General features: G+C 42.7%; 2 protein-coding genes across 2 annotated transcripts in view; one reads left to right on the top strand and one right to left on the bottom strand.

Annotated features, from left to right (window-relative positions):
• mlh1 (mutL homolog 1, colon cancer, nonpolyposis type 2 (E. coli)) overlaps nt 1-7759 on the bottom strand; it is a 10948-nt gene extending 3189 nt beyond the window's left edge. The window contains exon 1 of the mRNA XM_068741566.1: nt 7654-7759. Within this exon, the coding sequence (XP_068597667.1) occupies nt 7654-7759 (106 nt within the window). The remainder of the gene's footprint in view (nt 1-7653) is intronic.
• A 1667-nt stretch (nt 7760-9426) lies between these two features.
• On the top strand, nt 9427-16115 carry fam83ha (family with sequence similarity 83 member Ha). The gene is made up of 5 exons (XM_068741563.1): nt 9427-9867; nt 9952-10116; nt 12393-12517; nt 12637-14575; nt 15978-16115. Exons 1-5 carry the CDS (start codon nt 9427-9429, stop codon nt 16113-16115), a joined length of 2808 nt encoding a protein of 935 aa, XP_068597664.1.
• Nucleotides 16116-16450: the final 335 nt, after the last annotated feature.

Below are 16450 nucleotides of genomic sequence, written 5' to 3'. Positions count from 1 at the left end.
ACTTGGACGAGATTGCGTTTACACTCGCTTTGAATTCTCCGAAATCAAATGGTAAATGCATTTAATAAGGAGTTCAAGGAAAAAAGAGTCAATCCCTTCCTCGCTCCCGCGCTCTCCTTGCATCAAATATTCATTTTTAATTTCGAGTCATTTTTACTCTTGTGTGTTCGCCCTCTGCCTCGCTGCACTCGTCAAGTGCTATGTATTTAGGCTTAAATGGCTTCCCCAACTTTAGTGCGCACGGACAAAGATTTGTGAAAAACTGAAAGGTCTCACTCGGCCTCAAAATGAAAGCGAGACTGTTCTCGTTCCGCTGGGGGCTGGAGGGCCATTATTATGTTGCTCTATTTAATCACGCCACAATAAAGCTAAACTCTCTGAAACTTTATCACTTCAAATATGGCTGAAACGTTCTTAATTTGTTGTCTCGGATAAAGGTTTCTCTTCTCGAAGTGAGTCATCCTCTCATTAATTTAAAATCTTTGAATGACTGAGCGGGGTGAGAAAGAGGGGGCGGAGCCTGCGTCCTTGATCTCATTGGTTGTAACAGTCTACGGTTTTTTTTTAGTTTTGAATCTATCTTTATTGAGAACATTCCACACGAAAACACGATCAAAATCAATCAATCAATCAATAAAAGCAGTTTTGTTACTTTTTTGTGTTAATTAGTGCTAGGGTGTTGAAAACCTTTAAGGTTTAGTAGAACTTTCTTAAATTTACATTTGTGTTTATACGTGATTAGACGATCGTCTCATCCACAGCCGCTTTTCCACTGTGCGGATCACGTGTAGGTGTGTATGCTATATTCAATTCTTAATATTCAATAAAATAAAAAGAACAATGAAACTTTTAAAACAAATTATAAATATATTTTAGATTAGTTTTTATTGTCATTATGTTTTTACACTGCAATCACACAACGAAATTCTATTTCCATTTCACCCTAGTACAAGGGCCCCTTACACAACCACACACATCATGCATAGTGGCCCCAGAGCATGTGGAGAGGGCATAGGATGAAGGCGCCGCCATGATCGGGGCACCCAGTGCAATTGGGGGGTGGTGCCTTGCTCAGGGGCACCTCAGCAGTGCTCTGAGGGTAAAACTGGCCCCTCTCCAACCGCCAGCTCACATTCCTCATGAACCGGTGGACCTCTCTGCTTCCCAGCCCAATGCCCAACCTACTGTATTTAAAAATATAAAAAAAAATCATGACTCTCGCTGGGGGGGCTGTGCCCAGTCAGGCACACCCGTAGCTCCGCCCTTAGTTTCACCTGTCATCCAAAAGGCTTCTTCAGAACTGAAGATGAGATGAGAGGTGAAATGTTGGTTGGTTTTATTTGTAGTGCTCAGTCACTACTCAGTTTTGTGTTACATGTCCAAGTTTGATTTTACAGCAGATAGTTGCTAGTTGGGGATGCTGCTTTCTTCTAGATCTAGAAGCAGATCTAGTGCCTCGAGTGTTTGTATAATTTTATACAGGAAGCAGAGATTAGCATGAAAGAGAAAGTTCTCAAAGTTCAGGATATCGTATTTCGCAAGGATGAAGCAATGGTGACACCGTCTGTGTTTTTTGTTTTTAGCATGAATATTGAGTGCATGTTTGTATATTGATTCGAGCGTTGATTTACAGCCCTGTGACCAGTTCAATATGCCATAAACAAAATGTGCAAAGACCATTGAATTTTTTGTATAAATGGGACACCTCGGTAGTGAGAGGCCCCCGGGTGCACCCGGAATTGGCTACCGGGAGATTGAATGTCTTTATTTATTTATTTTAATCACCAATGTGAACAAAGGGCATCTCGGCAATGTATTATTGTGGAGGTATACAATATATAAACCTGTCAGAAACCGCTCCTGTTATCAATCTGTGCATCCCACAAAAACACAAAATACAAAGACAGGGTCAGAGACAAAAAAAAAAACAAATAGGGAAAATAACCTACTTTGACCCCTGTCTGAATCAATCACCCCAGAACAGCCAGTGATTAATCACAGGGGCCCAAAGGTCATTAAACTGATCGACTTTTAAATGTAGTTGAGCTGTAATTTTTCCCATTAAGTATATTTTTTTCAAACCTTCTTGCCATTGTTCTCGAGTTGGGGGCTGTTGTTAATTTGACTTTCACTTGGTGATACACTCATTATGCAATAGACCAGCTCTGATGACAATTTACATTTCAAAAATGTTTTGGATTTCCCCCAGAACCCTCCTCCAGAATAATGTCAACGAGATAAACTTCAGATTCTTGTAACATGATTTACTCTAAATGCTTTTTTTCCAGCATTGCCTTCCTAAGTGTAGAAGATTCAGGATTTTCTCAAGCTTTACACATAGTTGGCCAGAACACTGAGCCACGTGCCTTTTTTTTTTTTGTGGAGTATTATGATAGTTTTTTGTAAATCAGAGCTGATCTACGGCTCACATTTGCTCAGCGATTGTTGGAGTAGGTGCTACAGTTATGTTGCTAAACTGCTTTTTCTTGGGCATCATGACTTCAGCAGAATAACATGCCAAGCGAAGGCTGTCCGGGAGTGGTGCCGCTCGGTTGAAAAGAAAAAGGCTTCTCAATGCGGTCCAACCTGAACTAAGCTCTGGTTCAAAGAGTTACCAGCAGAACACACGACTGTACCTGAATAAAAACTCGAGCAGGCAGTCTTGAGTTTCTACACATATATTTGAAACTGAATCCTAAAGTTTATAATTGCGTCGGACTCTTAATTCAGGCAATAGATGATTATCTTTCTTTATGCATAGAAAGGCTGGTATATTTCTAGGAACACATACTGAGGGTAAAAAGTAAAGGTGTAGTAAAAAATACTCACAAACGCTTGACCTCTTTTTCAGGCTCTCTATCTGCAGAAATGTTGTGACAGACCGATGTTAGCGTTGAAGACTTCATCAGTCAATCTCATCTAAAGCTAAATATGTAAGCATAATAGAATTTACAATTGTATCAAACATTATTCGCCGTGGTAACGTCTGTTTTCCCCGTGGACCTCGCAAATCCTACCGCATTGCAACATTTGAACAAGAGAAACTGATCTTCTGCGTGACTTTGCCAGATTGTATCAGAAGGTTTGAGCTACACCAGGTAGTGCAGGGAGCTTTCTTGGCACGGCAAACCCGTTCAGCAGCTTGCTGTGCTGCTCTTGAAGCCTGTGCCAACAAAACGTAATTGTTGCAGTACAAATAACCGGAGACGGGGAACGCAAACAACACAGCCTGAAAGGTCACCGGAAGCATGAAAGGAAGGCGTCTTGGATATGATAAACCAATGGATGGCAGGTGATATGATGAGCCACAGTCACTGTTCCTTGTTCCTCAACTCCTTTTTGTTTGTTGTTACCCTCGCCGAAGAGGAGGCGAGGGTATTGCAATTGGGTGCGTTTGTCTGTTTGTCTGTCTGTCTGTCTGTCTGTTTGTTTGTCTGTCCGAGCGCATAATTCCAAAACTAGTAACCCAATCGACTTGAAATCTTTACACAAGCAAGGTTCTGTCGGTGGCTCGGTCCTCCCCGAGAATGGCGTTGATCCGGATCTGGATCCAGATTCCAGAATTATTTTTACATCTGGAATCGTGCCTGTGCTGTAAACTGCCACTTTGAGAGGGAGGGACACGAATGGCATGATGGGAAAAAGAGTCCAGAAGGAGTCTTGTAGTACGTTCCGGAGCAGCAAGCTAGAGCAGGTTTGGCCCCTCTGATCCGGAAGCCCCGTTTACTGTGTCACAAGATCCAATAGTCTTTTGGAGGCGAGGGTCTGCAATCTCTGATTGTCGTTTTCTAGTTGTTGTTGTTGTTGTTATATAACTATTCTCTAGTATATGTATATTTGTTCTTTGAACTGATGAAAATGTAAATAATGTCTTATATAACCAACAAGTGGGTGAGTGGGGTCAGATCGGTTTTCTTATCCCCTGGCGTCCACATCTCCCTGCTCCTATGTGGTAATACATTCCGCGCTGACCGGAGCCGATTGGTTTATATCTTCCCCTTTCTCCATCCGTGAGACGATGATCTCTGGCCGGATGCTAAAAGCCTCCTCTGACAAAGCTATAGAGTGAACACTGCCTTCGAACCCTGTGACAGGGGCCTCTTCAAGTGACTAATACAATAGAATAATTGCATTACTTCATTGTCTTCTTAATTCCATCGTCATAATTTCTGTAGACTACCATGAGCTCACCTCCTTGAGCCTTCCTGTTCACATGATGCACCTAGAAAACGATCCGGCAGCTTCCTTTTCCTTTGTTTTTCCATCCTCTTCCATCTCCCGTGACAATCTTCCTCCTCTCTCCTCAAAGACCTTGAGACATGTTAAAAATAAAAAAAGAGTCAGGGTCATTTTATTTGTACAGCGCCTAATCGTGAGTGTTATGTAATGGGACTTTCCATTGGAGTGGCTCTGGAGTCTGGACCGTATCTTTCTCTGTTTAAGGAACAAGCACTTGGTGACAGCAAGGATTAAAATCTACCTTTAACAGGCAGAAACCTGGGAGCAGACCCCAGCTCTAGCTCAGATCTGTATTTGAACACTAAACCTTCTTGCGATGAGGCCGCAATGCTGACTTTGCGCCACATTGAAACATTTTATTCTATTAGTCAGCAGGTAAGGATTAAAATCTACCTTTAACAGGCAGAAACCTGGGAGCAGACCCCAGCTCTATCTCAGATCCGTATTTGAACACTAAACCTTCTTGCGATGAGGCCGCAACGCTGATTTTGCGCCACATTGAAACATTTTATTCTATTAGTCAGCAGGTAAGGATTAAAATCTACCTTTAACAGGCAGAAACCTGGGAGCAGACCCCGGCTCTATCTCAGATCCGTATTTGAACACTAAACCTTCTTGCGATTAGGCCGCAACGCTGACTTTGCGCCACATTAAATCATTATATTCTATTAGTAATACGACGCAGTCTGGTTGAAATTACGTTATATCCCGCTGCAAATTCAGCAGACTGACAAAGCTTGTTCCATTTGAGGAAGCGCTACATGTGAATTGAAATTACAGAATGTGATTCATGTGGAACATGTATTTCACACTTTGGTCTAAGTATCCAAAAGAGCAAGCACAGACAAGGGTTAGGCTACATTCATTAAGACATCAGTCTAGATCTTTGGACAACAAATCAGTTACACCTTGAATTCTCCTTCATACATACATTAAAGCCATAAAAACACAAAGTAAGAACCCTGAACCTTCTTGGCGTCATGTGACGGCGGTAACCGCTGTCCAACCCAAGTCCGAACCACTAATACAATACAGTCTGATGTTTACTTTGCATTTGCCACAGGAGATACTGCACCTTTGTGCAACTTTAACAAATGTGATTCATTTCAGGGTTGTCATTTATGTGTATTGGGTTTTACGATCACATTCCTGGAGATGTTATATGAAGGGGAGAGGTTCAACTTGCAACTCACTGATTGATCAAGTCCGTGTTTCGCAATCAGAGTTTGTTTTTGTGAGAACTACAGGCCCTAAAAGAATGCAGAGGTAAAAGCTGTCACCCTGAACATTGTGTCTATTTCGGCTGCACCTCTGCGTGCACTGACTGGGCGGGGCTTAAAAGTCACAAAGAGGGATTGTCTTCAAGTGTTCCCTGGAGGAGATAAGTTGCATCACTTCTTCTTCTTTCGGCTTGTCCCGTCAGGGGTCGCCACAACAAGTCAACCTTGAATCTAGTCGATTGCATGCTTAATTCTGGCAAAGTTTTACACTCTGAGATCATGTAAAAACACATTTCAACCCGACATGACTATTTTAGGCATTTCTTCCCTGTCTATCCTGCAAGAAAACCTTTGCTGCAAGTTAGTTCTCGGAAACAAAGATGAACTTCCTCTGATTTCAAGCCAAGTTTCCACATGATTGCTGTCTGCAAACCATAATAAAGACGCATCAAACCTGTCTGAGGTCAAAGGGATTGTCATGAAGCCTGTGACGAAACAAAAGAATGCAGGCTGTCGCTGTGGTGACAGAGAATGGCTTTTGTTCAGGCTTACCGGGTTTCTCCTGTTGCTATTAGACTGAACCCTCATCAAAGGCTGCTGGCTGCATGTTGATAATCAGTCTTCACCTGAGTTGTCAGCATTCAATAAAGCGGTTAGACAGGTTCGTTTGTTACATGTATTTAGGTCACACAAATGTAACACTTAAAGTTTACACTGACAAAACACAGGATGCTGAAACTAGGCCTGGTTGGGTTGCATACATCCCAGTTAGGAGCAAAATGATCCAGCCTCATTGATTTGTTGGATAAATGTACAGTATCAGATAATTAAACAAGAGAAATTCAAAGTTCAAGCAGCAGATGAGAATGGGTGGGGTTTTTTTTACATTCAAAACAAAATGATGAATCTGAATATTCAACATTTTAAACATGTTAAAACATTAAACATTTTCATCCTCTTCATAAGGGACACATTTACCGATCAGATGTTGTAAAAAACAACAACACAACAAAAAACAAAAACACACACTGTGCCAGACTTACATTTTCTGTTATGGCCTGAATATGCATAAGGTCTCCACGGCCAAAGTTCAACACTGCTGTCCCCAGATTAGAAGAAAAGTCATTCTATTCAAATCTAACTTGATAAGACACGGGAGTTTAGCGACGCTGTTCTGTGAAGACATTCTTTAAGACAGAGCAGAAGTCAGTAAAAGTAGTATTTTGGGTTATATTTATTATATAATTATCTGTTGTATTGAGTCATTTAAATTGTTCAAGTTTGATTTGGTTATTGAAAATAACTTTATTGAATTTTTGGGGGGCCAATGTGCCTCATAGACTATTATCCAATAATGCTTTTCTCCTCCCAAGCCCCTTCTTTGTCTTTGCCTTCACAATGATTTGCAGGCCTGATCATTTTTGTCCTCATGCATTGATCGATGGGCTCGAGTTAGATGAGTCAGGAAATGGTTGTGTAATAAATCTCAAAGCTTAACCGAGACGTCTCTGGGGTAATGTGTAGCTACTTTATCACCTTCCCGATATCATATCATCTGCAACAATAAAATTACAATTACCTACGGAGATGATTATGTAAACATTATGAATGATACGTAGTTAATGCTATTCATTTGTATCAAATATAATAATTTTTAAATCCTTTTTTTTTACATTTATTATTAACATCGCTCTTTTTTCAAACAATGTCAGTGTTTCAAAGTTGAGTGCAGAATATATTTCTTTTGAGAATTTGGCGGCACAGCGGGCAGCGCTGTTGCCTCACAGCAAGAAGGTCGCGGGTTCAAATCCGACATTTCTTTGCTAATACCTTCAACGTGTGCAAAAATTACACAATGATATGAATAGAACACCGGAAGTTAAGTATTGTTTTTGCCTTAAAATATCACATCACTTATGTCACAATGTGATTAGTAATTCAAAGGGGGGGGGGGGGCGGTTAATGTTATATTACAAAGGAAAAACCTGCACATGTTGCGTTCAAGTGCAATGACATACCGGTGGAAGTTTGTGCTTCAGCGTATAAAGGCTTTATTACACAAGTATCTGTCATGCTGCTCGGGGGGGGGGGGGGGGGGGGGGGAGTGAGAACGGCTCATAGAGCGGTAATCGATGACGTCATCCGTCGGTCCCAGCTGCCGTCGTCACACAGTTGACGTGCAGAGGACCCGAACCTGGACCCGAAGCCGAGCCGAGCCGAGCCGAGCCGAGCCGAAGCCGAGGCGGGGCGAGCCCTCTCAGTCCGCGGCGACTCTCGTGTTTGCGCTGCTGCTCCGACATTCTCTCTCCAGGATGCCTCAGGCATGACAATAAACTGGTTTATCTGGGTGACGACGAAAAGGCGATGCAGCAGAAAAGTTCTCCGAGTCCCACTCGGAAGCGCGACGAAGCGGAGAAGAAGAATAAAACAAAATGACTGGCGTAAAGTTCAACCCACCGACGGCTCGCTAGGGTAAGCTGTCTTCACAACCCCGGCGCTTCGGCCGCGGCTCCGTTCGGGTTAAGACCTTTTTTTTTTTTAACCCGATTCGTTCGTGACGGTCGTGTTTGCACATTTGCGTGGACTCTTCTGGTTTCCTTCGGTGTTTTCTGTGGGAACGGTCGAAATAACAAGTCCGGTCGTCCGGATTGGACTTTACGCGCTGCTCCCGTTTAATGGGCCAGACCAGGTTAGTGTTAGTGGAGTTTCATACGACTCATATTTAAGCGGGTTTAAAATAATTTGCAAATGGAGATTGTGGTTTTCTTTTTGGTTTTTCTTTTTTTTGGGGGGGGGGGCGCTGAGGCCACACCCAAAGCAGTCGGTCCCGAGACTCGCCTCATCCCGGTCTGTCTTTTTGGACTCGGTGCTGATTAGAACTGAAAGGATCCCAGTGATAAGAGCTGCTGCTCTGAGTGAAGGGACTGAGGTCGAATGTTTGATGGCAGGTAGAGCTTCAGAGCCCTAGACCTTTTAGATCTTTAGAGCTTTAGAGCTCTAGAACTTTTAGAGCTCTAGAACCTTTAGATATTTAGAGCTTTAGAGCTGGGTGGCATGGCTGCAACAAATATGGCACTTATAGAAGGTTGTTTATTAGTGTGTACACAACAAAATGGAATATGGGCGCTCAAACATACGGAATAGTAGCTCGTGCACTAGCCCTGACCTGTGCACAAGCAGTTGGGGCAAAAGATTTAATTACCCCTTTCTGTCATTTGTCATTGTAAAGCTATGCAGACAGCAGGATGTGATCACATCGCAGCGTAATTCTGTCACGTTAGACAGAAACACAGAGTTTATTAGAGGAAGACTTCTCTTTGATCCACAAAATGTGTTCTCTGAACTCTAAGTCCAGGATTGGTGGTTGTTGGGATGTCGGAACTTTTATTGGTTCTGTTTCTTTCATTGCCATGGTTACAGTTTTCTTTTCGGCGCAGTCTCTGAGCGGCTTTTGTCCCAGATGAGGGATAACTTCAAAACACCGCTCAGTATTTTTCCACAAAACCTCCCATGTACTTGAGAAGAGAACCCTACGCATTTCATGAATTTATTGTTTTGAAAATTTTACTTTTTCTCAGATACCTTTTTAACAAAAAAAGATTTTTAGCAAAGACTTAATCTGTGATCAGATCATTTCATGCCTGTTGGATTGAATGTTTCAGCACAGATTGGATCGTACTTCACAGCTATCAAGCTTTTTTGTTGTGTTGCTTTGTGTTTAAATGTCAATGTTTTGGAATGTAAACACACAAATTCGGAATTTTCCGGGAAGATTTATGGACCCAACGATGAAGCTCTCCCATTTGTGTTCTTCCATACCTCACAAACACACAACCCTGCACTGAAGCCTGCCGTGCCTGATTTGTTGTGAATGCAGCACAACACAGAGGCATTGTGTGAACGCTTCCTGTGCTGTGTACAGTAAAGTAATCGAATCTGTTCTTGGCTTCAGGATCTCTTAGACAGTATGGCACATCGCTCTCAGTGTTCCTCTGCGGGGGATAATCCATTGGACCCCAACTACCTCCCCCCTCATTATCGGGAAGAGTACCGCCTGGCTGTCGATGCGCTGGTTGAGGAGGACTTGGAGGGGTACTACCAGTTCCTCCAGAAAGCGGATGTGGTGGACTTCCTGTCTTCGCCTGAGATTCAGTATATTCAAGAGTTTGTTCAGGATCCTCAACAGATTAATCAATCTGAACACTTTGTTGAGACTGGTGTAGATGGCTCTTCCGACACGTACTGGCCAATTCATTCTGACATGGACGCCCCAGGTCTGGACCTTGGCTGGCCCCAGCTGCATCGCTTTATCGGGCCCACAGAGGTGACCACTCTGGTCAATCCCCCTGAGCCTGAAATGCCGAGTATCAAGGAACAGGCCCGGCGACTTATCAAGAACGCTCAGCAGGTAGATCTTTCTTTGTCTTTGCAGAGGGAGACGTCATTGCCAAACATGTAACTGGACTGTCTTTCTTCTTCTCCTCCTCCTCAGGTGATCGCTATAGCGATGGACATGTTTACAGATGTTGACATATTTCATGACGTTCTAAATGCCGCCATGAGGAACGTTGCCGTGTACATCGTTCTCGATGAGCTCAATGCACCGCACTTCATCAACATGGTGGCTAATTGCAGAGTCAATCTGCAGAGCATTCAAGTAAGTGTGTGTGTGTGTGTGTGTGTGTGTTGCTGTTGCTTGTTTTTAAATAAATCTTATTAGTGCGTTTCAGTTTGTTATAGTGAATATGGATGCTGTAGGTTATTTTTTAAATGCATTGTCCTGCTGCTGTAAATGTATAAATATATGCTTTCAGCACTAAATGCGTGTTAATACGCTGTATTTTCACATATCTTTATAAAATTACCTTTTTAACGATACTAACATATGCCATAAGAGTTTGCTATTAACATTTATAGTGTAGTCTCAGCTTTTTTTGTAAGATGGGGGTGGGGTCCTATTTATCCTCCAGAAATGTACACGAACGTCAGATATTCTAAATAGAACTCTCATGAAAAGAATGAGCTGGAATCCACCATGCTACACACAGAGGACAAAGATGATGATCGTGTTGAGCTCTTCTCTCCAACAATACGTTGCATTTGCCAAAAATGTACCTTAGTACCCGTAGACCTCATAGATTGAATCCACAACTCAACAATAGTCCCCAACAAATGCTGTGTTTATCCTGATTGAGTCGCATTGGCTGAAACTATAGAGTGCTAGCTGTTTCTGTAGTTGTAATCAATTTCGAGGTGTGTACAGTATTTCTGCACCTCGGAAATATGTGACTTTTGGCTGAAGAGGAAGTGCCTGTTCTCCCCGATTACCACCACTGAGGTATTCAAATTAAGGCCCAAGCTTTGCCATGAGTAAGCAAATACCCTGTACACTCTTCAAAAAAGAATGCACTGGTAAATGACCAGGTCGGGAAGGGAAGCGGAGAAGTCCACTGCTTCCCCGGTTCGAGTCCCAGCTCTGGTGGGATGTGGTGTGTGGGCTGGTGACTGGAGAGGGGCCAGTCTGCCTCCAGAGCACTGCCGAGGTGCCCTTGAGCAAGGCACCGTCCCCGCAAACGGCTCCAGGTGCGCCGACCACGGCGGCGCCTTCACCCTACTCCCTCTCCGTGTGCTAGGGCCCTTTGATACACGTATTAGTATGTGGTTGTTCTAGGGTGAAAATTCGATTTCATTGTGTGTATCAGCATTTCATTTCCTTTCGTTAGTCTGTTTGCACGTATTGTAGCGGTATGTGTTGTTGGACATGTCATGCCGGGTCTGTGTCGTAAGGCGTAGTATGAAACCGCTAGAACAGATACCAGGCTTTAGCTGCTGCTTTTGGAAATGGAACACGCTGAATACAGCTTTCCTGCTTCAAGTTGTCCAATGACATTGTGTCTCTGTGCTTCTTTCAGGCGTGACACAACTTGTTTTTGGAATGGCTGGTATTAGTCAAACATGAGCCCCTCAATTTTTACAGACCTATTCCCCCATGGTTCATAAATCATAAACGCGCACACATCATGTGGTCTTTCACACAGTGCATGTTTCTGCTTTAATTAAGTTTGAGTGAAGCATTTCTTAGACACCACATTTTTTGCCCCAATCAAGTGATCATTTTATTTGGGGGATAGGCAATGGCATTATCAATTATGATATTTCTTCTTGATGGGATTTTTATTTGCACAAAAGTGGTCTCTTCTTGTCTTTTTTTCTGGGTATAAGCATTATAATATTGATTTTACGTTAGAGAATCTATAAAGTATCACAAAGCATCATGTTGTGTTATTCAAGTATTTGAGTAAGTTCATACACCCCTATAGTGTAACGTACTTCACCATGATTTGTGTTCATTTCCTTGTTGCATGTTTGTTTTAATGTCACATTTGGCATATTTACATCACATTGATGGCAATTCACATGTATTGGCATGAATGTATATTAAGTTAAAATTCATATGAACATATTTCTTACATTAATTGATATTGTATTAATAAGAATAATAATAATACATTTTATTTATATAGCGCTTTTCTGGAAACTCAAAGTCGCTTTACACAGTGTACATAATATAAAAACAGCAAAGAAATACAGAAATACAGACAATAAAAAGTGAACACGGTTTAAAATTCAATAAAAGTAAAATTATAGCATTAAAAGCAATGTTGAACAGATGGGTTTAGAGTTCTTTCTTGAATATGTTAAGATCAGAGCAGGCTCGTAGCGGTTGTGGTAGTATGTTCCAGAGTGTGGGGGCAGATGGAGTATTGACTGCATATTACTATAAAAGGGAATTTGAACTCAATTCAGCCATGTTTTTTCCTAGTGATTTTCCTTATGCAATGCTGCCCCCTGGTTTGCCTAGCTATTAAAACACAAAATGCACTCCTTTAGCTTAATTTAATTTTTTTTGGAACTTTGATGTATATCTTGCAGTTTTTGCGTGTGAGAACAGTGTCTGGCATCACATATCACTGTCGCTCAGGAAAGTCCTTCAAAGGCCAGATGATGGATCACTTCTTGTTGACAGACTGCAGGGCTGTTCTGAGTGGAAACTACAGGTGAGCTTATTTAGACTGTCATAGAAAGCATAAAAAGCCAAAGCTTTATATCGCACAAGAATTTAGGTGACCATGGGTGTGCTTCTGTTAACTGTACTTTTCATGCTGTTTTTGTCTAGCTTCATGTGGTCTTTTGAAAAGCTCCATCGCTGTATGGCACACCTTTTCCTTGGACAGCTTGTGTCAACTTTTGATGAAGAGTTTCGTATTTTGTATGCTCAGTCGCAACCTCTGATAGTTGAAGATATGTTTCCTCCAGTGGAAGATTTAAGTCTTTTTCAAAAGCGGCAATACCTAAGTGAAAGAACGCCACTTTACAGAGAGCCAAAGAAATTTCTCCTGCCGGACAATTCTCATCCAGAAGAATGGCCAAGACATTCATATGATGACCGTTTGGATGTGGATTGGAGAATGATGCCCTTTAAAAGGAAGGAACCTGCAGATGTATATGGCAGGTTTCCATCCCAGCAATCCCACATTGATCCACCTTTGGATCAGGGCCTCTCCAGGATTGCCATGCTGGACAGTCCTTATTTCAAACGTCACAGTTTCGCTGAAGGTGTTCACGGCAGATCTCCTTACCCATTCTTGCCACAACAAGTAATGCCAGAGCCTGAGAACCAGGGAGGCCAGTTTTACAGGCAACAGCAGCCAGGAAAAGAAGGTGACTACAGTTCCTATGACAAATTCTGGAGCCAAAACAATCTTCTAGGTGATCAGTATCCTGAACCTGGTGTTTCCCCTGAGATTGAACCACCTGAGAACTTTGACCTTGTCGCCAACTATTTATCATCTACCGGAAATGTGGACTTTGACCAGAGCTCGGATCAATTACCACGTGCAGCAGATTTACCTTTCAGTTCATCTTTCCCTAGAAGATTAAGTTTAGGCCAGCCATACACCTGTCAGACCTCTCCCACGCCCTCCAACCCTTCTGAACAGAAGCAGTTTTTCCTGGAACCTAATATTGACCGGAAGGATCCCATGGTGAAACGTGGACTGAGAGACTGGAGGATCAGCTCATACCTTAGTGCATATGATGATAAAGGAGATGAAGGCCCGCCATTGGGGTCACCAAATATGCCAGATCCCTTTGAAGAGCCATCCAACCTGATACATCAACCGCCAGGCATAGATTTATCAGTTCCTAAGATTCCTAATGTCCGAGAATTTAAGGTCCCTGTAATAGCCAGGGCAAGCCAGATGCCAAGTTACATCAAAATCACTCCGCAGGAACAGCCAAAGTGTTTGCCTGATGAACCTACAGCAGAAACCAAAACAACCCCAACACCTTCAGACTCATCAACAACAACCGATTTGCAAAAGGTTGAAGAGGCAGAACAGAAGGAACCGAAACCTTCTGTTTTTCAACGAGAGGATTCGTTCCGTAGGAAATACAATGTGGGCTTACAGAGAAGCTCTCGGTTGAGATCCTCTTTAATATTTAGCTCTCTGAATCAACAGCGTACTCCTCAAGACACCAAAACAATGTCTGGCCAGCAGGAAGAAGAGGGTGAGAAAAGTGAGACTGAACAGAAAAAGCAGCCATTTATTTCACAGGCTTTGATACAAAGGAGATCAGCTGTTAGAGAACCTTTTGAATGGAGCCGTTACGTGAAGTCAGCCACTATTGATAACTCTTCCACAGATCCATCCAAACCAGATGATGGAAACGGCAAGGCAGAAGATAAAGATTCATCGAAAGATGAAGAGTCAAAGGATCTCTCAGGAAAAAGTGTGGCGCAAGAGTTAACAAAACAGCCAGGCAAAGAACAACCATCTTCTTCACCATCAGTGTCCCAATCCAAGCATTCTGAAGCTGAGGTGAACAAAATTGTTCAACCAACAAGACAACCCATGTCTCAGTTGTCCACTCCAATGTATATAGATATGAATGATGCTGATATGAGGCTCATGTTTTTCAAGGAGATGGCAGCAAAACGCAAAGCAGCAAAGTCTGCTCAAGATGAAAAGGGCAAAGACAATGGTCAGATAAAGCCACCAACTGAAAAAAGTAATACAACTATTGAAAAGGAGGAATCTAGACCACAAGAAACTGTAAAAAGGATGGGAGATGCAACACCTGGAGGTTTGCCAGAAAAAAACAGTACTGCAGAGAAAGACGAAAAGACCGTGTCTACGCAAGCATGCAAGCCGGTCAGTCAGAACAGTCAGGTTGCGAACGATCCAAATACCAGCCAAAGCTGTGAAGAAGCACAAACCAGAGTTACCACTGATTCAGAGATTACCAGTCTGAAGAAAAGCCAACCAACAGCAAATCTGCCTGTTTCTGTAGAACCAGAAGCACCTCGGGGGAATCAGCAAGAAGAACTCAAACTGTCCAGTCCAGCTGTCCAAAGCAGTATCCCCAGTCATCCAGCTACAACAATGAATGCTACTGCTGCAAATGTGTCTTCTCTTGCACAAAGTACTAATCAAGATGAAAATCCGTTAATTGATTCTACCTCAAAAGAGTTTAGTTTACTCAACCCCAGTTCAGTGGAGCTACCGCTGTCTACAGTTTCTGCATTGGATGCTAACACACAAAGTCCTCGATCAGATAATTTAGTACCGGGAATTTCTCAACACCCTGAATCACAATTCATCTTATCTAACCCATCAGTAGAAAGCACTACCGTTGATAACACTGCACCAGATTCAGGTTCACAGACAAATCTCAAGCCATCCTCTGTTCCTCTTTATCCTGAAGCAGAGGCCGTGCCTTTTGAAGGTATTCCAAAAGACTCAAACTCAACCCCAATATGCATATTGCACCCCAATGAGCAGGTACCTGTCGACCCTTCATCCCAATTAGTTAAAGAGACTTCAGAGAAATCAACAGCCTCTATTAACCTGACAAAACCTGAAAACCTTTCAGCAGTCGGCCCTTTACATGAGAAATCAAATATTGCTCAAGACGCTTGCACTGTTTCAGAGCCAATCACAATTTCATCACAGCCTGTTCCTAAATCAGAAAACAACTCTGTCCCACAGGTTAGTGAAGTTGAATCGAAGGTTCTTGATTCATCAGAGAACGTCAACGCTGACAGCACACCCATTAGCCTTAACAACTCGCCTCCAGAGTCATGTTTATCTGATGTAGTTGACCTAGGAAGTAAATCAAGATCGGATCAAAATGAGAATATAACTCCTACTTCTTCTGCAGCAGACCATCCACCTGAGCCTTCTCCAGCAGAAACAAATATTCTTGCCCATCCAGATTTACTCACATCAGCAGAAATAATTACATCTCCTCAAGAATCACCAAGACCAATGACTCCTCCCTCTGTACCTAAGATAACAGGACCTGTAAGCTCTTCTTCTGTTGAAATAGTGTCATGTTCTCCCATGACTGAGCCAGTTGGATCAGTTTTGCCATCATCTGAGACTCTTTCAGCTGTTGGCCCTGCAAGTGAGGATTCTAATAATTCTCAAGACACATGTGCTGCTGTTGAATCAGAAAACAGCTCTGTTCCACAGGCTACTGGAGAGGAACCTGGGGTTCTTGGTTCATCACAGGATGACAAAGCTGACAGCTCAACTCCTAGCCTTGACCACGCATTACCTGAGTCACGTTTACCTGAAGAAACTGACTTGAAAAGTAAATCTGATCCAAATGAGAATACAACTCTTACTTCTTCTGCAGCAGCATCTAAACCATCTCTGGTGGAAACAAGCTCTCTTGCCCATCCAGATTTACTCACCCACGCATCGCAGTCAGAGACAGTTACATCTCAAGAATCACTAGGACAAAAGACTCCTGAACGCGAGGTGACAGGACATGTGACCCTATCTTCTGTCGACATTGCATCATGTTCTCCTCTGACCGAGTCCGTTCAATCAATTCTGTCCGATGAGGCCGATCGAACTTTGCCAGCAGTGAACAGTCCCTTAGACACTGCCGCTCTTTCAGAGAAGGTTACAACTGACTCG

The sequence above is a fragment of the Brachionichthys hirsutus genome, chromosome 7 (genome assembly GCF_040956055.1).
Source record: "Brachionichthys hirsutus isolate HB-005 chromosome 7, CSIRO-AGI_Bhir_v1, whole genome shotgun sequence".
Lineage (NCBI taxonomy): Eukaryota > Metazoa > Chordata > Actinopteri > Lophiiformes > Brachionichthyidae > Brachionichthys > Brachionichthys hirsutus.
This window is presented reverse-complemented; position numbering and strand designations above follow the sequence as displayed.